Below are 25141 nucleotides of genomic sequence, written 5' to 3' on the forward strand. Positions count from 1 at the left end.
TTTAGCTTCATTCTTATCTTACAGTCAAGGTTTTTTTGTTGCAGACCCCAAGGCCACTTTTCGTTAGCCACCATGATTTACTAGACCTACGTTATCTGCCTTCTTTCTGTTTTTTCACTAATGAATGTGCTATGATATCACTGTGGTTACATCCTGCCTTCTTATCTGAAGTTTATTGTCTAATCAGCCAAGGTTGTTGCTTGTTCAACCATTGTATGGCATCCTGCTATGCCAAGTCTTTTTTCCCGTTGTCTGACTTTCTCACGTTTATTTAAGAAATTACTTTCAGCTTCTATGTTCATTTATGCGAGTATCCATGTGTATGCTTAATAAGATATGTGATATATATGAGAACTTCTTAAGTAGTGATTATCTCTTCTATGTTAATTATTATCTCCTACTTGTCCTAATAATTATTCCTTCCAATATATGTTGTCTTAATGATTATTCCTTACACCATCAGACCCCCTGATACCCAGGACACTGACCATCAGACCCCCTGACACCCAGGACACTGATCATCAGACCCCCTGTCACTGACCATCAGACCCCAGGACAGTAACCATCAGACTCCTCTTGTAACCCAGCATTGCCCAGTCTCTCTTGGTCTGCATTAAGCCAGAATGCAATCACTTTCAGTTCTGTGGGAAGGTCATAGAGGCTGAAACGTTAACTCCGTTTCTCTCCACAGATCCTGCCAGACCCACTGAGTTTATAAAGCGTTTTCTGCTTTTATTATGCATCCACTTTGATAGTTTGTAACATTTGATATGCTTATGATATTTAAATTGCATGTTTTTGTAGCGTCAGACGTAGGAAGGGAACCCAATGAATCGGTAATTAAGACGTATGATGCCTTTGAATGCGGGTCTGTCCAAATGTCATTGACTGAAAGTTCGTAAAGTGACACTCCAGCTGTGTCCGGGATGTTCGTGTTTAATGTGAACATACACGAAGAAGGGAAGTTGAGCCGGTCCTCCCCTGATCCGGCTGTGTGTGTGTGTTAATTGGTGCAGAGCCTATTTAAACAGGGGAGGCAGCAAGATCCAGCAATGATGTGGGGTCTGGAGCTGAATTAGCTAGTGGTGGTTAGGCAGTCGGGTTTGTACAAGATGCGATAAAGAAGTCTATTGTCAGTTCACGTAAGTGTTTTTCAGAACACGGCACATTATTCGATTTAGTTCGATGTTTTAGAAGCTAACTCCTGGGCGTAATTCTATCAATTGGGTTTGCCCTGGACATACTTGAGTAGCATATACTTCCTGGTGCACACCTGAGAATGTGGGGATCACGTGTATTTTATTTTTATTTTTCCCTGTTTGAACAAATGATTCTCAGCTTCTCTTTTCTTTTCAGATACTGAGCTCCAGTAATGAGGGTTGGAAATGCGGCCGGGCGCTGTTGCTCCTTCTTGATCTGGACTATCGCATGTAGTGTAACTGAGGCTCAGACGACCGCTGAATCATATCATTTTGGAACTGTCGTAGGAAAAATTGAACCTTGCTCTTCTCTAACCGGCATTCGCAATGGAAGCTCATTTAATCTGCTTGAAGAAGGGAATGCTGTGGAGGTACTTTAACATGCAGTGTGTGAAACCTCGACCCCCAAAAACGTATTTTAATTCGAGTATTCTGGAGAAAGTTAGTTTCCCATATTTTTTTTTGAAGGAGGCTGTTATCACGAGTTGTATGGACATCTCCAATCCGGACTCTTCTTTTTGCTGCTGTCTCAATCATCATAATAGTAAACCACTTCCTTTTATGACTAGTGCAATTTCCCTGTATTCCCCCGACAGTCTTTGAAATCACACTATCCTCTCGCCCGCTACCAAATCCAGGGAAACTGTTCTCAGTTCCAATCTTAGTCAAAGTATCTCCAGTTTATTGGGGGGTTCTCTCCGCACGCCGTTGCCTGTCGAATACCAACCGCTCCCCCGCCCGCCCCCCCCCCGCGCTGATTTTGCGTTGTCAAACTGTTTGGGGACTTGCCAATAAAGGCATTTGATTATTTGAACTCTGTTTGTAAATACAAAGAATCCTTGGTGTAGAAGGAGGCCATTCGGCCCACTGAGTCTGCACCGACAGCAATCCCACCCAGGCCCTATCCTTATAATTCCCCTGACACTAAAGAACAATCCCATCCAGACCTGTTCCCCATAACCCCAAATATTTACCCCACTAATCCCCTTAACCTAAACATCTTGGGACATTAAGGGGCAATTTAACATGGCCAATTTACCTAACCACATTTATGGAGTGTTTTAGAGAATACACAGGCTGATTTTAAAAATAAATACTGAGATATGGATGTTGCTGGCAAGTGTGGCATTTCTTGCCCTTGATCTAAAAGCTTGCTAAGCTGGGGGTGGGTTAGTGAGAGTCAATGATACTTGAATCTGGAGCTGTATGTAGGCAACAGATTTCTTTCCCCAAAAATGCACTAGTGAACAAGATGAGGTTTTAATGGCAATCAATAGTTTCATGGTCACCATTTAGTGAGGCCAGCTGTATGTTCCACAGTAGTTTAAATTCTACCTACTGCCATGGTGGAGTCTGTGTCTCTAAAGCTTTGACCTAGTCTGGATTACTAGTCCCAAGTATTTCAGTGTGGTCACTGAATCTTGTAACATTGGAAGTGTAGCAGACTGCTTCTACAAATAGTGGTGATTCAAATGGCCAGTTTTCTGCTGGCTGAGAATTATTGGTGTGGGCACCCATGAGACCATCCCACTCCTCCAATAACAAGAGTAAAATACTTTGGAAACTGAATAAATGCAGCAGGTCTGGCAGCATCTGTAGAAAGAAACACAAACACCGTTTACGATACTGTCTAGTGTTGTGATCTTTTGCAACTATCCAAGAGGGGTGACGAGCTAAATTTTAATCTTTGAAAATTGGCACTCCCAACGGTGCATTACCACTTCAATATGGCACTGTAGCTTGGATTACCTGCTGAAATCTTTGCGCCGACACTTGCAAAATCTCTGCCTGACTGGGTCATTATTTTTAAATTTAAGATAGTATTAATTAAATGAAACGCCTTTGGTCTAAAAATTAACTTCTGTACTTTGATTTCTGTTCGGGCTGTTCCCCCTCCTTTTTGGGGAGCTGCCCCTTTTACTTTGTCCTGACTTAATCTGAGTTTGTTTATTTGGTTTGACCTAAAAAGAGGGCAAATTCAATGTTAAATTGAAGTGTACATAATTGCAGTTCCTCTTCCAGGACTGTCTGGGATGTTGGATGGTGAGAAGAGTGGACTTAATGGCAGGTGTTCCATCCTTGTACTTGCAAGAGAATTTCCTATGGGAATAGGAGGGATTGTTGAGGTGCCTTGAATGGATCAGGGTGTCCCGGAAGGAATTCTCTTTGGAATGCTGACAAGGGATAGAAAGATGTACTTGTGGATGGAAGGCCAGTTGGGCACTGAGCATGGTGGGGGAAATTTTTCTTGCAGGCAGACCTATTGGAAGCACCATGGTATGCATTATACAGAGGAGGGAGTAAAGTTGTTGAAGCAGGGTGTGAGTAAGCTATGGGAGTCAGGTGGTTTTATAGTGACTCCTCAAGGAGGTAGGTAAGATTGAGGGACCATGAGGAAATTGGAAGCAAAGTTATTTGCTAATATACCAATGTATTGGGAAAAGAGGAAGCCTGAATAGGGCTGGGAGATTTGTTCTAGATACCCCACAGCAGGTGGGTTACAGTATTTGTAATTTTTATTTGGAGGAAGTGAGTGGAATTGTACATAACTCTCCTGCTTTGTGGGACACCATAATAGCTTTGTTCCAGCTCCACTCACTACTTCCTCCAAATAAAGTTCAAGCAGGTAGTGGCTGATGATGGTAATCACTGCTTTAACGCTCTTTAACTTGTAAATTTCCCCCACTCCCCTTTTTATATCACAAACCTTGCTTGCTTGGGGCCTTCAAGGCAACCTCCTGCCTCACTCATCATTTTGTGCTAGTAAGACTTGTTTTGGGGGTACATCACTGGCCTTGTCCAGCCTGCCCTGGCTGGGTCAAGTTGCTACTCAATAGCTGCTGACCCTGACCAGCTGGCTCACCTTGTGGCTAATCTATATATAATTGCTTTATTGACCTTAAATTTTTTTTTCTTTTTGGTACTTTATTTCTAATCATAGTCCCATCTTGGGCTCAATCAAAGATGCAAGTTGACAAGGTGTAGCATTGCTTCCCCTCTTGGGCTTGGTCTAACTGCTTCATCTCAACCAAAAGGCCACTATGGCTTTGAAAAATTGTATCCGGTAAAGCCTAGGTTTGACCTCATTTGCTACCCTGATCCTTTACTCTACTCTAGCTGGGGCAAACCATGATCGTGGGCATCAGCACACCCCAAGTGCAATGGGCTAGCCTCATCCCCTGCCTGATCATGGTTTCACCCCTTCCAGGTAATTGTAAGTCAATTGCTGTGGTGAATTAAATGACTGGAATATGTATGGTTTGCATGGTAAATTGGATACCACTGACTATATTTTCTTTTTTCCTAGTGTCGCAATGTCGTACAGCTCAATGGGTCGCAGTGGTGTTCATTTGTAAAAACTACTGAAGACTGCAAACTTGACAGTGGCTTCATTGACTACCTCCGGGGGGCTGTCTGTGGATTTCCCCACCATTTGCTGCCATTGGCCATTGCATTGTATGTAAGTTGTAACCATTTCTTTTGAGATGTGGCATCTATCATGTCTAGTTTTAGACTAGGAAGACTATGCTAGTTGTTACTTCCTGTCGCATCAAGACCCATACACATCAACAAACCAAATATGCAACTGAAAATACTGCTGACAACCTAGTTTGATATATTCCTAACAAATTAAATTGGTACTTTGAGTTCACCAATGTCAGATTATACAGCAATGAATTCCAAGGTTGTCATAATGCATTTTTATGTTGCAGGACTGTTGCCTTCCGTTTTAAGTGGCCTTGCCCAATTTACAAAGAAGCAGTAGCGTGATCTTTGCTGCTAGACCAGAAAGGTTGCTGGGTAGCTTGTGGTATGACCCTAATGATTATCCATGACTAACATTTTTCCAGAACACAAGGAAATTTTTCTAAAGGCATATTAGAACGGTAATTTTGATTCGCCACTTCAATAGCGGATTCCTGAATATGCAGCATGCGTATTGAAGGCTTTTACACATTACTGGAATTTGAAGCAAATACTTGTAAAATGTGAATTCTCATTGAGAATTACATTTTTGCTTGCATAAAAGCAAAATCTGCAATGCTAGAAAGAAATGATTAACATTTCTATGACTGACAGAAGTGTGATAGATTATAAAGGTGGAGCAGATTAGAAGGTCTGGGGTAGTTGCGAGCACAGGAGAAATTGATACACTGGATGAAAAGAAGGTGCTAATAATGGTGTGAGGGGCAGGTAGCTGATGTGTTGATAGAACAAGGTCAGCACTCTGTGAAAGCAAAACAAGTAACAGAGAAGGAGATATTGAACTTGTCCAGAAGGTTGTAAAATGGCTAATTGAAAGCTGAGCTTTCAGTTTGCATTGGGCAGCAGGCCAAGAGTGGGCATGGGAGCAAGCTGGGGAATCAATGGCAAGTAACAGGAAAGTTTGGGTCATGCAGGTGGTCTGCAAAACAGTCACCCAGTCTGTATTTAGTCCAATCACGTTGGGAGCAGTGAGTATGGTAGGCTGAATTACTGCTTGAAAGCAGTGTTGTGGAATTTTTTTCCCCTTGGCCTATATTGGATGTGTATTGAATTAAATCGTACTGTCCAGGTCAGGGTGGCAGAGCTGATTGGCTGTTGCAGGTAAGGTTGGCATAGGTGCAATTGCTGCTACCAGAAGGTGAGCTGTTGTAAAGGGACAGCCAAACACTCCTTGTGTTTCCCTCCCTACATCCTCTAACCAAAAAAGATGTCGGGAGGGCCACAAGCAAGGGAAAGGTGAGTTGAGATTCTTTTATCCCTTTTACCTGTATAAGGGCAGTGGTATGTTCCTCCTGTCAGATGTGGGAAATTGGAGAGCAATCTAGTTTCCCTGACAACTTTGTCTGCAGGAAGTGTGTTTGGTTGGAGTGGCAGGTGGATGCACTGCAGAGTGTGATAGACACCAGTTACAGGGAGGTTGTCACCACAGGTTCAGCCAGGAGAGGCAGGGAATGCAGGAGTCCCCTGTGGTTCCCTTTGAAACGGTATATCGTTTTGGATACTGTTAAGGGGGATAGCCTGTTGGGGGAAGATGCAAGCAGCAGCCAGGCCTGTGGCACCACATCTGGTTCTGTTGTAGAGCTGGGTTGGGCAAAGATCAACCGAGCAGTAGTAATAGGGGACTCACTAGTTAGAGGCACACAGGCATTTCTGTGGCAGTGATTGAGACTCCAGAATGGTGTCTCCCTGGTGTTGGGGTCAAGGACATTTGAGTGGTTGCAGGACATTCTTAAGGGGGAGGGTGAGCAGCCAGAGGTTGGTGTACACATTGGTATCAATGACATGGGTAGGAAAAGGGATTAAGTCCTGAAGTGTGAATATAGAGTTAAGCAGAAGGCTTGAATGTAGTAGTTTCTGGACTACTGCTGGTGCCACGTGCTCGTGAGTAGAAATAGGAAGATTAGGCAGATGAATGTGTCTTGAGAGCTGGTGCAAGGATTTAGAATTTTGGATCATTGAGATCTCTTCTGGGGAAAGGGTGACCTATTCAAGAGGGATAGGTTATACCTGAACTAGGACTAACATCCTAGTGGGGAGATTTGCTACAGCCACTCGGGAGGGTTTAAACTAGTTTGGCAGGGGGCTGGGACACAAAGCAGTAGGGAGACAGAAAAGAAGCTTGAGGACAGCACAGAAGTTAAAGAGCGCACATTAAGTAGTAAAGGCAGTGTCAGTAATCCTAGTACCAGACAGATCGGGGAAAAGCAGAGAGCAAGGGCAGTCCAGATTAAACTGCATTTATTTCAATACAAGAGGCCTGACGGGCAAGGCAGATGAACTCTGCATGGATGGGTACATGGGACTGGGATATTATACAATTACAGAAATATGGCTAGGGGCTAGGGGACGGACAGGACTGGCAGCTCAATGTTCCAGGGTACAGATGCTATAGGAAAGATAGAACAGGAGGTAAGAGAGGAGGGGGAGTTGCATTTTTGATTCGGGAAAATATCACTGCAGTACTGAGGGGATATATCCAAGGGTTTGGCCACTGAGTCTAAATGGGTGGAACCTGAGAAATCACTTTGATAGGATTGTACTATGGGCCCCCAAATAGTCAGCAGGAAATTGAGGAGCAAATATGTAAGGAGATTACTGATAGCTCCAAGAAAAATAGGGTGGTAATAGTAGGGGATTTTAACTTTCCCAACATTGACTGGGACAGCCATAGTATTAGAGGGCTGGATGGAGAGAAATTTGTGTATTCTGGAGGAATTTCTCATTCAGTATGTGGATAGCCTTAGAGGGGGCAAAACTTGACCACCTCCAGAAATAAGGAAGGGCAGGTGACAGCGTTAGTGAAGGATCAGTAACGATAACTCTATTAGTTTTAAGATGGCTATGGTGAATGATGGGTCTGGCCCAAAAGTTAAAATTCTAAATGGGGCACGGTCAATTTTGATATCGGGCAGGAACTTTCAAAAATTAATTGGAGTCTGTGGGAAGGCAAAGGGACGTCTGGTAAGTGGGAGTCTTTCAAAAGTATGTTAACCAGGAATCGGGTAAGCACCTTCCTCTTGGAGTGAAGGGCAAGGCTGGTAGAAGTAGGAAACCCTGGATGACTCGGGATATTGATGCCTTCTTGAAGGAGGCACATGACATGATAGGCAGCTGGGATCAAGTGGATCCCTTGAGTATAGGGGGTGTAGGATAGAGTTGAGAGAAATCAGAAGGGCAAAAAGGGGACATTGTTTTGGCAGATGAGGCAAGGGAGAATCCCAAGAGCTTCTACAAATGCATAAAGGGCAAAAGAGTAACTAGGGAGCGAGTAGGACCTCCTTGAGGATCAACAAGATCATCTATGTGCACAAAAGACCTCCCCTACAAGATGGGTGAGATCCTAAATGAATATTTCTCCCGTATTTACTGTTTGGGGGGGAAAAAAAGCATGGATGTTAGGGAACTCGGAAATAAATAGTGATGTCTTGAGTGTGCATATTAGGAGGTGCTGGAAGTCTTGAAGCACATCAAGGTAGATAAATCCCTGGGACCTGATTAAGTGTATCCCAGGACATTGTGGGGGGGGGGGCTAGGAAGGAAATTTGCCAGTCCCCTAGCGCAGATATTTGAATCATTGATGGTCACAGATGAGGTGTCTGAAGATTGGAGGGTGGCAAATGTTGTGCCTTTTTTAAAAAGAGCTGCAGGGAAAAGCCTGGGAACTACAGGCCGGTGAGCCTCACATCTGGTGGGTAAGTTGGAAGGTATTTTGAGACAGGATCTACAGGTACTTGGAGGCAAGGACTGATTAGGGACAGTCAGTGTGGCTTTGAGTGGAAAATCATGTCAATTTGTTTTTTTGGGTAACCAAGAAGGTAGATGAGGGCAGTGCAATTGATGTTGTCTACATGGACTTTAGCAAGGCCTTTCACGTGGTACTGCATGGTAGGTTGTTGCATAAGGTTAAATTTCATGGGATCCAGGGTGAGGTAGCCAAATGATACAAAATTGGCTTCTTGACAGAAGTTAGAGGGTTGTTTTTCAAACTGGAGGCCTGTGACAAGTGCTGTGCCTCAGATCAGTGTTGGTCCACTGTTCTCTGTCATTTTATATTAATGATTTGGATGAGAATCTAGGAGGCATGGTTAGTAAGTTTGCAGATGACACCAAGATTGGTGGCATAGTGGACAGTTAAGGTTATCTTGGATTGCAACAGGATCTTGATCAATTGTGCAGTGGGCTGGCAGATGGAGTTTAATTTGGATAAATGCAAGGTGATGCATTTTGGTAGATTGAACCAGGGCAGGACTTAGTTAATGGTAGGGCACTGGGGAGAGTTACAGAACAGATCTAGGGGTACATGTTCATAGCTCGTTGAAAGTGGAGTCACAGGTGGACAGTAGTGAAGAAGGCATTCAGCATGCTTGGTTTCATCAGTCAGAACATTGAATACAGGAGTTGGGACGTCTTGTTGAAGTTGTACAAGACATTGGTAAGGCCACACTTGGAATACTGTGCAATTCTGGTCACCCTATTATAGAAAGGATATTAAACTAGAAAGAGTGCAGAAAAGATTTACTCAGATGCTACCAGGACTTGATGGATTGAGTTAGAGGCTGGATAGACTGGGACTTTTTTCTCTGGAGCATAGGAGACTGAGGGACAATCTTGGAGGTCTATAAAATAATGAGGGGCATAGATCAGCTAGATGGTCAATATCTTTTCCCAAAAGTAGGGGGAGAGATAAAAAGGGTCCAGAGGAGCAATTGTTTTTAGAGGGTGGTGAGTACAAGCTGCCAGAGGTGGTGGTCGAGGGGTACAATTTTGTCTTAAAGCATTTAGACAGTTACATGGGTAAGATGGGTATAGAGGGATATTAGCCAAATGCAGGCAATTGGGACTAGCTTAGGGGTTTAAAACAAAAGCAGCATGGACAAGTTGGGCCGAAGGGCCTGTTTCCATGCTGTAAACCTCCGACTCTATGTATAAATGGTGTATTCAATTACTTCGGGTTTGACTAAGTGAATCCATTTCATAGAGAAACTTATCCAGAAAATGAAATATTGTCATTGTGTTTTTACAGGCTATTTGGCTGTTCTATCTATTTGTGTTTCTTGGGACAACAGCTGAAGTATTGTAAGTATATTCTGCTGCTTGTGCAGAACTTGTAACTTCTAAGCACATCTAATTGTCATATTTTAACCTGTCTGCAAGTGGGGGTGTTGGGCTATAAACTTTACAGTCTTGTGCATGTTGGCAATATACAGCACTTGCAGACCAAGTATTCAACCCAACCTCAACACTGTAAATTGTTGGTCAGCTATCTGGATTTGGGCAAAATTGAACTGTTCAATGCAGCACAAGATCATCTGTCCTGCCATAATTGGATGCATTCCCGATGACCTTGTTGCACCTTGCCATTTGGTGCACTTCAGTGACAGCATGTCATGTTCTGGTTCTCCTCAATGACTGGAAATTTCCAACTTTATGCTGGCAGGATTTTCTGGTCCTGCAGATGTGAACAGATTTTTGGCTTGCCAGAAGAACTGACACAACCCCAGTGTTCAGGGTTTCAGAATAGCTAGCTTCAAATGTGTTTTGGACATGTAGTCGAAGCTAAGGGTGGCACAGTGGTTAGCTCTGCTGTCCCTCAGTGCCAGGGACCTGGGTTTGATTCCCAGCCTTGGGTGATTGTGTCTGACATTCTCCCCATATCTGTGTGGGTTTCCTCCCACAGCCCAAAGATGTACAAGTTGGGTGGATTGGCTATGCTAAATTGCCCCCTTAGTGTCCAAAGATGTATAAATTAGGGGGATTAGCCATGGTAAATGCATAGGGATAGCTCGGGTGAGTGGGCCTAGGTAGAGTGCTCTTTGGTGAATGGCTGCTTTGTACACTGTCAGGATTCTATGGAGGACTGCAATTTTTTTACCATTGAAAGCTGCTTCATTGATGCTGCTCTTTCTGCATAGCCTTGTTTGAATTTTTACTTTCCAGCATTGAAATAAAATCCTTCTGTTTGCTCCACTCTTTAGATTTGTGGTGGGCTTGAACTATCCTCTGTTGGAAGGGGGAAAACATTCTTGATTGAAATGGCTTTGTTAGATTTTGGATTATAATGCTTGTACTGTTCAAGTAATGTTTGTTTATCCTTTAATCTTTTAGCTTTTGTCCAAATCTAGCTGCCATTGCTGCCAGTTTAAAGTTGTCACATAATGTGGCAGTATCCTTTTCTGTAACACCACTTAACATGCAAGTATTTTGACATATTCATCCAAATATTTTATTAAATGTTTGCAATATAAAATCAAATACTTGGACTTGCCAATTGTGGCTATTGAGATGGAGAATTGTAATAGTTGCTATCATTTAGAATGAAATATTTCAAGAGCAGCATGTGTGTATATTGGAAAATGATGGTTTGGGTTGTTACTCAACTGCCAATTCATTTTTGGTTTTATGGTTAAAATGGACCTCCATGATCACTTTACTTCTAGAAATGTACAAAAAAGCAAGGTTACTGCAATCCACATTCAGTTCCTAGTCTGAGCTCTATAGAATCCCTATGGTGCAGAAGAAGGCCATTCAGCCTGACTCTAGCATCTTGCCTAGGCCTGCCCTCCTGTGCATTTGCCATGGCCAGTCCACATGTCTTTGGACTCTGCAAGGGAGCACCCAAAAGGAATCCATGCAGACACTAGGAGAACATGCAAACTCCTCCATCACTTAAGCCCTGAATTTAACCTGGGGCTGTGGCAGCAGTGCTAGTCACTATGCTGTCCAGATTATTGTGTCCTTGCACCACGTCCTCAGCAAATCGTGCACATTTTGTTCTAATTTTTCCAATTATCCTTTTTCTGAACTTTGCCATTGAACCTATTCAAAAGTCATAAGTTCTCTGGAACAGGTGTTGATTATTTCTAACTTCTATCAATATAATTGACTTGTCTGATTTCTGCTAGAAATTGTTGTACAGTTGAGCTATGCAGTCATGGATTTGTCCCTGGTTCACTCCCACTTAGGGCAGCATATAGACCACATCTGTAATGAGTGGTTTCTGAATGCCAACACCAAAGCAGTTCTATTGTGGCTGAGCTAAAAATTCTCCCCATACATAATAACAAATGTGAAGTAAACTTGTTTATCCAGTATCAAAAAATGCATCATAGTGGAGTCTATTTTCCCCCCTGCCCCTCCTAACTGCTTGCTATGGTGAGCCTTCTCCAACTCCAACAAATCCATTCATCTATTTTTCTCTATCTACAACATTGCTTGTCTACTTTTTTGTAGTTGGCTTGCATTTGCTTGCATTACTTGGCAGTAAAAGTGAGTTTTTTTGCTAATCAATAAACAGTACACTTAAACTGTTGGCGGCTTCCACGAAGAGTAAATGAAACCAAATACTGCCCCCCCCCCCCCCCCAACCAAAAAGAACCTGTAACAAAACAAATGGGTGACTTTTTTTGGAGATTCCTGCAATTGCCATATTGGGCCTTACTATTGGTCTTCAGTTCTCCAGAAACTGAAGTCTCTTTTCACAGCCACTCAAAGCTGCAGAGTTGATGTTTGACTAGCTCCTGCATATTAAAATATGAAATCCTGCAGGAGCAGTGATGTTTAATTGTGGTGTGGGCTTTTCAGGGGGTGTTAAATGAGAATATTTTTGTAATTTAGGGCATTAGTTGCTTGCTAATTTGTCTGGTCATCAAAATTTGCATCTAGCTGACCAGTTAATGCAATAAAAGGGAAATGTAGATCGGCATGTATTCTCCAGGCACTAGATCAAGGTAGGCAACCATACATGAAGCTGGATATTTGAGCTTGGCTAATGGAAATTCTTGCACTGGTGCAGCTATTTGAATTGGGAGCAAGCACAAAAAAATGAAAATTTGCAAATGTTTGACCATTGTAATTGTTTTCCTTGATGGATTTTATTCATGGTGTAACGTTCCTTGCTCTTGGCAATGGAGCTCCTGATGTATTCAGTGCAATAGTTGCCTTTTCTGATCCGAGAACAGCAAATCTGGCAATTGGAGCTTTGTTTGGTAAGATTTTTTTCTATTGATTATCTATGCATGGTGCTATATTTAAAATGCAATTTGCCTTCAAAGCCAATTGCAATGATTGGCCTGGCTTCCACTTCCCCCAAATTCCTGTGCTGCTGGATTCTTCAGTTAGCTGCTATAGGCTTGAATGACGGTAGATTCATCCTAGCTAACTTTTTAATCCATAGCAAGGTTTAAGCTATCATTGCCCATGAAAATTTGCAGCAGGAAGTGTTACTGGCCTGACTTGTAACGAAACTTGGGGTAACTGTTTCAGTGGTGCAGTCTCCAACATCTCAAATCTTTAACTGGTTGCCACTAAATTGCAATTTCACAAGCACCTGTAAAATAAAACCCTTTTTGAGTGTCCTGACTACTCAACTTGTCGTCTTGCTTCCTCCACATTGCAGGTGCTGGTATATTTGTGACTACTGTTGTTGCTGGAGGTGTTACCCTTGCAAGACCATTTATAGTGGCATCAAGGCCCTTTCTTCGAGATGTGATATTCTATATGGCTGCAGTCTTCTGGACTTTTCTAGTTCTCTATTTCGGAAGCATTGACTTGGGGCAAGCCCTTGGTGAGGGGAAATTTTAAAGAAAATCTTTGACTACATTGGTTTATTCTTTCAATTAAAATTACTGTAATTTGGCTTAACTGAATGTATAGTGAACTGATCTGTTTTTGTACTTTTTTTAGGTTACTTGGCTCTGTATGTAATCTATGTTCTTACAGTGATCATAAGCAGTATAATTTACAAAAAGGGCAAAAACCATGCACGTGCTCCAGTTTATACAAGTGAACCAGAAAGTGAGTGTTTTTGTTTAACATGTTTATCACAGCTTTTAGGGGATTTCAGTTGTACAATGATGAACCTCCAATATGTCTGCCCTTGTTTCTACCATTATTACTATTGCAACATTTGAATAGGAAGTGAAATGTTCAAATTGAACTGGTGAATTCCACTGTCACTAAAATAGATTTTCTTTTTGCTGATTTGTGAAAGCAGGAGTTCACAGAACACTGCTTATGCCATTTAACATTCATATTTCAGCTTCTATAATCACTAACTTGAGACCATTTAAATCCTTTTGCATGGGGTGGGCGAGCTACTCGTGTGACTGCACTGAACAATTTATTATTTTTCAGTTTGTGACACTGAGGATTCAAATCCATCCTGTATCAGGACATTGGTACATGAAGATTGTAAGTATTTTGCGTGCAAGCTGACGAATGTAACGTTTTCTTTGTATCATTTCCAGGGACAACCTGTTTGAATTTGTATTTGTTTGCTTTTGTACTAGGACAAAAGTTAGGCCCCTATTCAAGACATTCTCTTGTATTGGCGAAGGTTTAAATGTTTAGAGATGTTCATTTTTCTTAATTGTACTGGTTCCTTTTCTAGGGTTTTAATTCCTTTTTAGTTTAAATAGTTCATCCAGCTGTGTCTTTTTGTCCAATGACAAACTGCAGTGGTTAGCACTGCTGTCTCTCAGCACCAGGAACCTGGGTTCAATTCCTGGCTTGGGTCACTGTCTGTATGGAGTTTGCATGTTCTCCCCATGTCTGCATGGGTTTCCTACCACAGTCCAAAAATGTGCAGGTTATGTGGATTGGCCATCCTCAATTGCCCTTTAGTGTCAGGGTGAGTAGCTAGGGTAAATGTATGGAGATGGGCTGGGTGGGATTGTGGTCAGTGCAGACCTCAATGGGCCAAATGGCCTCCTTCTGCACTGTAGGATACTAAACCACGTTTGCTTTCAAGTAGGTAATCTATAATTTGACCACTTGGCTGAGCAAGTTCATTATTGTGTTAATTCGGAACACTTAAACTACTGCGCAGTGAGGATAGTTTCTTGATCATAACTTGTGCTGTGATTGTACAGCAAGTGAACAGTTTTTAAAATTGCTGCAACCTTCTTGAAAGTGTTAAACTATTTTTCTCTTTTAGTAAGTGAGTATCAACCTTTAATTGCAAATGAAGCATCCAAATCCACCCCAGCCATTTTGTTGGACTCTCTTAACCCCATTGACCTTCAGAAATGGAGAAGGAGTCGCTTGCCTTGGAAAATCTTCAAATGTTTAACGGTGATTCTGACTTTGTCTTCCTTGCTAATGTTTGTTAGGAGGCTGTGGCTGGGGACCTGTCATTTAGGGCTGTTCTGAGGAAATTATTTGGGAGGGGTAAGAGTTAGATGTGGCAGTAAAAATTGCTGCTTTGGTTTAACTCCCATTTTTCCAGCTGTATATTTCCAGTTTATCTGGCAACTGTTACTCAAGGTCCTGATTTTTCAATGTCTTGCTGGCCTAGTCAGATTATCTTGAACCACTACCAACCCAAATGAAGAAAAAACAGTTTAGGCCAGTGTTATTTCCCACTTTTTTTTACTTTCTCTTTTGGGAAGAGGGGAATTAAGTCCACTATGTGGAATATTCATACTGCCAAGTAGATAGCTAATTTTGGTATGCCTTGTGTAACAATTTTCTGAAGGGCAAATGGAAGGCTCACGTGCCACAATGGGAACTGTCTGCATGTTTTCCCCTTCCACCCACACACACTGATTTTAGTCATCCTATTTTCCACTGATGGCTTGTTTCAAAACTTTATTCTTCCCTTCTCACTGCTTGTTTCCTTTTAGGCTAGTGATGTGGTTTAATTTCCTCTTTTTAAAACATTTTGTTCTCTTCTAGCTGCCAATTGAGACTTTGCTGCTAATCTGTATACCTGTGGTGGATACAAATCAGGAAGACCATAATTGGAAGCGCCCTTTGAACTGTCTACAAGTCGTTACTGGCTCAGTTGCCTGCATCCTCACATTTAAATCTGGCAATTGTAAGATCATAACTTTGAGTCAAGGCAAGAATTGTTTTGAGGTGCTACACTTCTGGACAGAAGTTGGGTTGTTGAGGCCTCATCTGCATGCCACAAGTCAGCTGCCCAACCAAAATGGAAGAAAGGTAGCAGCTGACTGGGGGCCACAGGGCGGCAGCAGCAGAATGCTTGGCAGAGGATGTCTGAGGCAAGGGATGCTGAGACTTTCCTTGTGGGATGCAGGCTTGCACTTGGTTTCCCATCTGCACATCTGCCTTGGCTTGGAAGTGGTGGAAAGCAAAGGCTCCCATCTGGGCCCTTGTTAAAATGTCATTTGGGTCATCTTGACACAGGACATCAAATTGCATAAATTTGTCTCTACTTGCCTGAGGAATAGGCAAGCAATTACCCTGTCCGTGCATCTAATTCCTAATCAAATTTAGTAAATTGTGGTTTGAGGCAACAGGACATGTCAACTGTTGATTACATTTGGAGAAATGAACTAAGTGAAGTTTGTAAAGTATAGGAAATGCCCTTTTGCCAAAGGATTTTCACTACAGGATTCATTCTGGGGCAGCCTTTCCAAAGTAGCACAACTTAATCTAGTGAGCGCAAGTTGTTCTTTTTTTTTCTCAACAACACAGTTGTGGTGTGACATATATTGCCATTGCAGTGCAAGGGTTTTAGTGACTTCAAACAGAGCTCGGTTTGTTTGCAGAGTGATAGCATGGTCACTGTTCCAGATGCCCTGCAATTTTAATAGGTGTATTTTTTTTTGTAATGGGGGGGGTGAAGGTGTGGGAATAAGTTGGGCTGAGGTTAGGCACACTTGTTCAAAAAACAGTTGAATGCAGAGTACTTTCTCATTGGAGTTGGGACAGAGATTTTCAAATCCACTTGGGTGATGCACTGTTCTGCATTGAATCCTGTAGCTAAAGCTGTTAAATGGCAAGGGACTCTGTTTATTGATTAATTGACTCATTTTCTGATCCTGACTTGATGGAAAGTAAAATCATGGGTTGCAATAGGAGTTATGGTTGCTTTCCTGCTGGACTTATCAGGTCAATAAGCACTAATATTTTTCCTTTTTCTTGTTAGACCTGGTCACTGAGCTTTTTTGTCTATATTTCCAGCTTGCTGCCCAAGTGATAGTTTTGCTCATTGAGGAATCAGTCGTGCACATCTCAATCACCCCACCCCGGCATCTTTGCCTTCAGCTGCTGAGACCCTTGAACTCCTTTTGCTTTCCTCCAACGTTCCTTATGTAATTTTCCATAATATCGCTGTGTGGCTTGGTGTTGTGCCTTGGGGTGATGACACATGTACGTGGTGCTGGATGTTCACCTTTCACAGAAATCAAACTGAACTTCTGGCGTTTCAATTTCAACCAGGATCAGAAAATGATTGTCACTATATTAATCTTGCTATGTGCAGCAGTATTAATTATCTGTCAGCTTTTTAATATCATTTTAATCTTGTGATGTGCCTTAACTGAAGCATTGTTTTGTTGGCAGATGGCTTGCTGCGTGTTAATGGTCAGTTTCCTGTCTGGGCTCTTGTTCTGCTGATTGCGTTAATTATAGCAATGCTGATTTTCTTCACCACAAAGAATGAGGAACCACCAAAGTATCACTGCGTAAGCTATCAAGTTCTTTTGTTTTAGAAGAACTTTTGAATGTGGGTTTATATTGTGTGGGTCAACTTCACCCCTTGACTACAAATCAATTTCTGATGTAAACGCCAAAGATGAACATGAATGTAAACTATCTGACTTCCAAAGAAACCCCTATTCTATTTAACTGATTGTTAGCTGGTACGATGAGATCCTTGCCATGGGTTCTGCTGCTTGACTGCAAGAATCCAGGTGGCAGAATTCTCAGCAGCACAAGCTAAGACCAATATTTGACTTTTTGGATTGACTGCAGTAAATGCGAGGTTTCAGAAGGTTTGATAGTGGGTCAGAAGTATCATAGAATCCCTATAGTGCAGAAGGAGGCCACTCAGCCCATAAAGTCTGCACCAACCACAATCCCACCCAGGTCCCATCCCCACATTTACCCTGCTAATCCCCCTGACATTAGGGTCAATTTAGCATGGCCAATCAACCTAACCTGCATTTTTGGATTGTGGGAGGAAACCCATGCAGACACAAGGAGAATGTGTAAATTGCACAGACAGTCGGCCCTGGTGCTATGAGGCAGCAGTGCTAACCACTGATACCCATAGCGCAAATACAAAAAAGCTAAGGATGGAAAAGATACAATGGAGGAAAATAACCACTTTTTTTTTGGACACTTGGGCACAATTCTACTTTACAGATGGCACTGTGTGGTTGAACAGTCTGATAAAAATGGTGAAATGGAAACTTGCATGACCATTTGATCCAATACTTTGGGAGGAATGCAGAGATTGGTGCAAGAACAGATTTGGGTGGCAGGGTGTATCATCTGTGTCCAAGTCCAAATAAGCTAAGAGCATATGGAATACTAGGCTTCAAATAGCCACAAATACAAATTTCAGGTTGTGCTTTATCCAGGCTTCTGACTGGAGCAGTTGATTCTGGGCAGAGGGTTTGTTTGTGTTCTGGACAAAAGCATTGTTTCATTGTCTGGCTTACTGTTAACTGATGCTTCATCCTGAGCTTGGCACAAGTTGCTTGCTATTGTCTTCAACATTTGGACAGAGCAAAGATTCAGGTCCCAAGTCTACCTCTGCTATAATGGGCACCAGCTTGTGCTGTTGGCATTGAGGAACACCAGCCCCCATCTGGAGTGGATACAGAAGTTTACTGGCCTGGTTCTAGGAATGAGATTCTACCCTTGGACAGACCAACTTGGAGATATTCCCATTGAGCAGGAAAGGCCAAGGGGAAAATTGGCAGGAAGGATTGAGTAAACTAACTGTTTCCTGAAGAGTCAATAACAAGGCCTTAATTGATATTTGATAAACTGATAATTAATTGAAGATGTGGAATGTACTGTCCTGTCGTGGAAATATTCAATGGTAGCTTTCAAAAAGGAGTTGGAGGAAACATGCAGAAAAAACTGAGGTGAGACTGAAATGGCCAGCACAGGCTTGCTGGGCAGGTGTTGTGATTTCCATGTCTAATTTTATGGACAATTAACAAGGAAGCCCTGACATGCCCACACACTGGAGCCTGCCTTTGTTTCTCTGTTAAATGTGATAAGACATCTTGCAACGAGTGCAACCTTGTTTGAACCCAATCTTGGATTTGTACAATTCTCCACCCTGTAGATGTGTATGATCAGCAATCTTTTTTTATTTCAATGGTGGCTAAATTTCTCCTTTGCCAATTGTCATTACACCCTTGCATGCTTGGCTAAATTTAGCTAAGCATGATGTACAGCCTTTTTTCTATATTCTTTGTTTAGTTCTGAGCAGTTTCTTACTGGATTGCTACATTACTGTTTTTTTTTCTTTCCCCCCCCCCCCCCCCCCCCTCCAACTGACCTGTATTAAGCTCTTCATTTAGAACATAGGAAAAATACAGCACAAACAGGCCCTTCGGCCTGTGCCGGTCATGTCCCTACCTACCTAGGCTTACCTATAACCCTCAATCCTATTAAGTCCCATGTACTCATCCAGAAGTCTCTTAAAAGACCCTATCGAGTTTGCCTCCACCACCACTGACTGCAGCCAATTCCGCTCATCCACCACCCTCTGAGTGAAAAACTTACCCCTGACATCTCCTCTGTACCTACTCCCCAGCACCTTTAAACCTGTGTCCTCTTGTAGCAGCCATTTCAGCCCTGGGAAAAAGCCTCCGAGAATCCACCTGATCTATACCTCAACATCTTGTACGCCTCTATCAGGTCACCTCTCGTCCTTCGTCTCTCCAAGGAGAAAGACTGTGCTCCCTCAGCCTATCCTCATAAGGCATGCCAACCAATTGGCTTCACTTTGTTGTTTTTAGTCTTCACCTTTTAATTTCTTCTTAGCATTTTTGTGTAGTGCATATATAATCACTGAACTTTAACAATGTCAGCTTTGGATTCAGTTTTGTGGTTCAAAAAAATCTGGATTCTGTCTGAAAAATTCAATTTTTGGTGGCTTAAAGTCTGCTTGATGTTGGATTGAGCTTTGGCGTTTTAAATAGTTGGTAACATTTTCTCGTGGTCAACAGTCAAATACTGTAGGTCAGAGGGCATGGCTGTTCTTCTTCTAAAATCAGCTTTACTTTGGCCCCATCCTTCCTTTGGGCAGTGGCTAGCACTGCTGCCTCAGTGCTAGGAACCTGGGTTCAATTCTCCACTTGGGTCACTGGAGATTGCACATTCTTCCCCCATGTCTGTGGGTTTCATCCAGGTGCTCCAGTTTCCTCCCATAGCCCAAAGATGTGCAGGTTAGGTGCATTAGCCATACTAAATTCTCCCTCCTGTGTATTTGAACAGGTGCCAAGTGTGGCAACTAGGGGATTTTCACAGTAACTTCATTGCAGTGAGTGTAAGCCTACATGTGACTAATATACTTTACTCCATTCCTTGGTGCTCCCAAATCTTTACCTTTCATATACACTTCCCCCAGCTGAATACATTTCTGCTTTTCTTTTAAACCTAAAGAAATGCTCCAGCAGTTAACACTGTCATGACCTCCAAGAACAATTATTCTTCAATTCTGAACCTCGGAATATAATTCAACTGTGCTTGAGCCATTATTTCCAAGAATCAATTTAAACTCTAAGTAAATGTTCTTCCTTTGGGTAAGCAGCCTAACTGTACATGAGGGCAGGATTTTTTGGCTACATGCACCCCCAAGGCTTAATTCCTGCCCAAGCTCAATGGACCTTTAAATAGTCTGAATTTTCTGATTCCAGCAGCAGGCAGGACAGGGAACATCTCACCCTGCCCTACGTGATTACACAATCCTCCTAAGGTAAAAGCTAATGCACCTTCCAAATTGCTTGCTGGATCTGCACTTCCCTTGAGTAATTTCTTCAGTCAGTGGTGAATCTGTGGAACTCTGCTGCAGAAGGCTGTGGAGGCCAGGTCATTGAGTGTCTTTAAGACCAAGATGGGTTCTTGATTGATGAGGGGATCATGGGTTATGGGATGAGAAAAATATCAGCTATGATTGAATGGCGGAGCAAACTCAAAGGGCCAAGTGGCCTAATTCTGCTTCTGTCTTATGAATCCCACACTAATTTGTTCTTATTAATTCACTTGGATTTTGTTGTATTTGTCATGCAACACAGCTATGAAACATTTGAGATGGTATGTATTAATACAATTTGCTTTTTTTCAGGTATTTTCTCTTATTGGGTTTCTCTTCAGTACCATTCTGATTAACACCGTAGCCACTGAAATTGTAAATCTCTTGCGTACATTTGGAATAATTTTCAACCTGAGTAATACTGTTCTGGGATTGACATTACTAGCCTGGGGAAACAGCATTGGAGGTACAGTACATTGGAGAAAATAGTCAGTGATCAGTTTGTAATCAGACACTTGAACAAGTGAGCATGGAATAGTTTGCTAGTATAGACTTTTTATGAATTGTTGGTTTTAAGCAGACCAGTAGAAGTTGCCAGTGCTGACATTGGACTAAAGGCTTCATTCAGCATTGTTAATTTCTATAGCTGTGTGATTGCTTTCCTAATGTACTTGAATACTAATTTTACAAAATATAACTACACAGGGCAGACTGGACTTGGTATTTAGACTTGACATTCTAATCTTTGACTGATGCTGGCTGGCTAACTGCAGCTCAGATTTAATTTAACATGCTTTATGACCAACAAAAAATGAAATGTCCCCTCTCAGCACCTAATTTGCACAAAAATGAATTGAGCTGCCTAATCTTGATGGGAATTGGAAAATAAATGTTAGCCATAATACAAATGCAGGTTATCCTTCAGCTGTAGCCTTGCTCCAGTGGACACCCTTGTCCAAGCATGTTATCTGGACTGTTCAGTGCAATACAAAGGGAATGCTGTACTGTCTTTCTGAAGAATAAATGTCCACCTGCTGGTGTGCAGCCTAACATTTGATCACCTGGTCATTTCTCATATGCAGAACTGCATATTGACTAGATTTTATAACTTTAAGGACTCTATTGTGAAGCACTTGTGTTCCATTTCTCAATTCCCTGACATACAAGTAATGTTTGATTCCTGCCTATCTGTCAAAGGTGGCAACATGGGTATTGACTCCCTGCCTATTTTCTCCTCCCTAAAATGTTTCCCCTCCCTGGTTCATTTTTAAAAGGCAAGTTTTGCAGTGAGTTGGAACAATGGGCAGAACTGGATAAAGTTGATTCTTATTGCATTTTTCATTTCTAACCCAAACTTTGGAATGACTGTTTAGGATGCACAAGTTGGGTATAGAAATCCAAATACATATTTGGCCAATTGTTGAATGTTGCAATGAGGGAAAATGACTGACATTTTGAACTTTCAGATTTGTTCTCCGACATCACACTAGCACGACAGGGGTACCCACGTATGGCTATTGCAGCATGCTTTGGTGGAATAATATTTAGTATCCTTTTTGCTTGTTTCCTGTCCATTTGTGTTCAAATATAAATTCTATAAAAGTCGTATGCTTCCTTAATTCTTAAATAGATATGCTGTTTGGCATTGGCCTAAGCTCCTTGATTGAGATGTCTTATCATAATAATGTTGTTCAGGTATGTGCCAATTCTGCCTTTTACTTGAGAAATCATTTTTGATCATGCTATTTACTTGAAATCATTTTTGATCATGCTATACACAAGTTCAATATGCCTCATTTTTAAACACCAAACGTTCATTGGGGTTTAATCCCACTCTTGTGTCTACATGAATGGATGTATTTGCTTTGGGAGGCCCTATACAGAAGGTGGCATTGCCTCTTAATGCTGGGAGGGAAAAGATGCATAAGACTTTGAATCATTCCACCCTCCACTTTTCCCAATCAGTTGGCAGGGGTCATTTCAGCAGGATGAAAAACAAATGGGGAGTTCTAGATGGGCTAAAGTGCAGGCAGGCCGCTAATCAAAGTTACATGAAGAATTTGAGCAGAGGAAAGACTTGTGGGACACTTGTTTATTGCAGAGCACACATTGTAGATTTATGAAGAACTTTAAGATGGGAGTAGGTGTTAAAATTGAAAGCTCTACTTCTGTTTTATTGAGCAATGGATGGGGTGAGGTTGGAGTCAATAGCCAGAATATGGAGGCCAGAGAAATGCTTCATAAAGTTACTGAGGCTGGACTTTTGAAAGCACATGGTAGAGCTGTACATATGAAAGCTGAGATTGTAGTTTGTAATGAGAATGGAATAATTGGCAATCTTGTGAGCAACCATAACATTTTTTTTATCAAGATGGAGAGTGACATAAGGGTCCTGAATTGTGATGGGAGGCATGAGTTGACAGTGGTACACTGGTAAAGCTACTTAAAGGGATGATGAGGGATAGGAACGCTTAAGAACATGGGTGAACTGAAACAATTTTCATCAAAGAGAAATTGCTGGAAAATCTCAGCGTCTGGCAGCATCTGTAAGGAGAGAAGGGTCATCTGGACTCTACATCGGTTCTCTTTTCTCCTTGCAGATACTACCAGACCTGAGATTTTCTAGCAATTTCTCAGCTTTCAGTATTTTGCTTTTTTATACAATTTTTTTTGTTCCTGACTAGTGCAAAGGTAAACAGGTTTGGCCACCTTTCCATGGCTTAAAAGGGAAATTACAGATTGGATCCAATGGGGAGGCAAACAAATTGGTCTAGAAAAACAAAAATCAGCAAAGGAGGTCCAAGGGATTGATTAAGGGAAAAAATTATGCGAGCATAAGCTTGCAGCAGTTTCTATGGATGAAGACAAATGTAGGTCACTTGCAGTCAAATGGGAGGAATTTGTGGGACAAAAGGGTAATTTTAGCATGGGAAATTAACCTAACCTGCATGACTGTAGGAGGAAACCCATACAAACATGGAGAATGTGTAAACTCCAGTCACCCAAGGCTGGGATTGAACCGGGGGGTTAGAATTGGATAAGTCAGCATGGATTTGTGAAAGGGAAATCGTGCTTGACAAATCTAATGTATGTAACTAGTGAGTGGATGTGCTTTATCTTTCAAAGCTTTCAGGAACTTGGGATTGGGATAGTGTATTGAGATGGATAGACGTGTGTACAATGATTTAGAGGAGGAAACTAAATGATCTCAATTTGCAGATGATCCAAAGCTCTGGGAGGTTGAGCTATGAAGAGGATTTGGAAATCCTTCAATGTGATTTGGAGTGGGTGGTCTATTGGCAGTATAATTTGGATAAATGAGGTTATCCACTTTGGTAGCAAAAATGGGAAGGCAGATTACTATCTGCCCCTAAATTAGAGGGGAATGTGCAACAACACATGGGTGTTCCAATACACCAGTCATGAAGATAAGCATGTAGGTGCAGCAGGCAGTTAAAGTCAAATGGTATGTTTGCTTTAGTGAGAGGATTCCAACACAGATGCAGGAATACCTTGATGCAATTATATACAGGGGGCAGAGTAGGCTCACTTGCTCCATTTTCTGTTTGTCATGTTCAATTGTGATCATTCAAATTGCCCTTGTGTATAGCTGCTTGGCTGGAAAAAATGCTTTCACATGACAGTTCAGAAATAGATGACTAATCTGCATGTGAAGTAGTCACATCTGCTTGTGGTGTTTGAAAAAATATTCCATATTTACCTTGGTAACCCTCTGCTTATGGTCTTGAGTTGCATGTGAATGACTCATCTAAACTGGGTTAGTCTTGAGTTGAAGACTCAATTTTTAATCAATGCATAATACTATAAAGACTGTTATAATGTACTTTAGTCAAATTTACTAACTTTTTTTTACCCCAGATAAACCATGATGGCCTCCTGGATTGGATTCTAGTTGGATCACTTGGCTTGAGTCTAGTCATGTCATTTATTTTTATTCCAATTCAGAAGTTTAAGCTCAGGAAATCGTATGGTATTTTTCTGGTGTCTTATTATATATTGTTTGTTATCGTAGCACTATTAACTGAAGCTGGTGTCATACATATTTAAAATATGGGCTGATGTGTACAACTTCTCTCATTTTGTGTGTGTATGTGGATTCTTTAGACAAGTTTGTCAGGTGTCCGAGAAACAGTAGGAATTGTATCTTTCACAAGATGTCTTGGTTATTCAGTTGAAGTCAAATTATGTTGTGGTGACTCATCTTCCCAACCCTAAAATGAGTATGAATAATACACGTCAATGCCCGCTTGACTAATTTCCTTAAACGCTAAATGACTGGAAAGTTGGAATCTGCAAAACATGATTCCTTTGAGGACTTCCCCGTCCCTCTTTTTCATCACGTGCAATACTTCATTTATTCTAGTTTAGTAACTTTTGTACTTTTGATAAATGAGCACTTTGCACTAATTGGATATAATAAAGGGAAATTGCACTTGTTGGATATAATGAAGGAAATACTGTAATTTGACCTAGTGCTTTTACAGCATTTTGGGATCATCCTTCTGCACATTTTGCATTCTATGATTGTACTGTAACTTTTATTTGTGGAATAAATTTTAATTTTTAAATTCTTTTACATGTTTACTGTGATCCTGCAAGAAAGATCTCCAAACATCTTGACATTTGTGATTTCACTTGGTTTACACCCACTCCATGGCAGAGCACTATTCATTCAGCTTGCAGATCTTGT

At 41.6% G+C, this 25141-nt stretch overlaps 1 protein-coding gene across 2 annotated transcripts; it reads left to right on the forward strand.

Annotated features, from left to right (window-relative positions):
- On the forward strand, positions 1-25024 carry slc8b1 (solute carrier family 8 member B1). 2 transcript variants are annotated; one of them, XM_078227015.1, is made up of 16 exons: positions 1-754; positions 1357-1570; positions 4507-4659; positions 9709-9761; positions 10791-10848; positions 12565-12670; positions 13081-13248; positions 13368-13478; positions 13818-13874; positions 14620-14756; positions 15360-15501; positions 16995-17116; positions 20743-20896; positions 21897-21977; positions 22061-22125; positions 24310-25024. In XM_078227015.1, the coding sequence occupies exons 2-16, from the start codon at positions 1373-1375 to the stop codon at positions 24496-24498; spliced, it is 1794 nt and encodes a 597-aa protein (XP_078083141.1). In that variant the 5' UTR covers positions 1-754; positions 1357-1372; the 3' UTR covers positions 24499-25024. The 2 variants fall into 2 exon arrangements, with proteins under 2 accessions (XP_078083141.1, XP_078083140.1); XM_078227014.1 differs by lacking the exon at positions 1-754 and adding an exon at positions 780-1142.
- Positions 25025-25141: the final 117 nt, after the last annotated feature.

The sequence above is a fragment of the Mustelus asterias genome, chromosome 13, assembly GCF_964213995.1.
Source record: "Mustelus asterias chromosome 13, sMusAst1.hap1.1, whole genome shotgun sequence".
Taxonomy (NCBI): domain Eukaryota; kingdom Metazoa; phylum Chordata; class Chondrichthyes; order Carcharhiniformes; family Triakidae; genus Mustelus; species Mustelus asterias.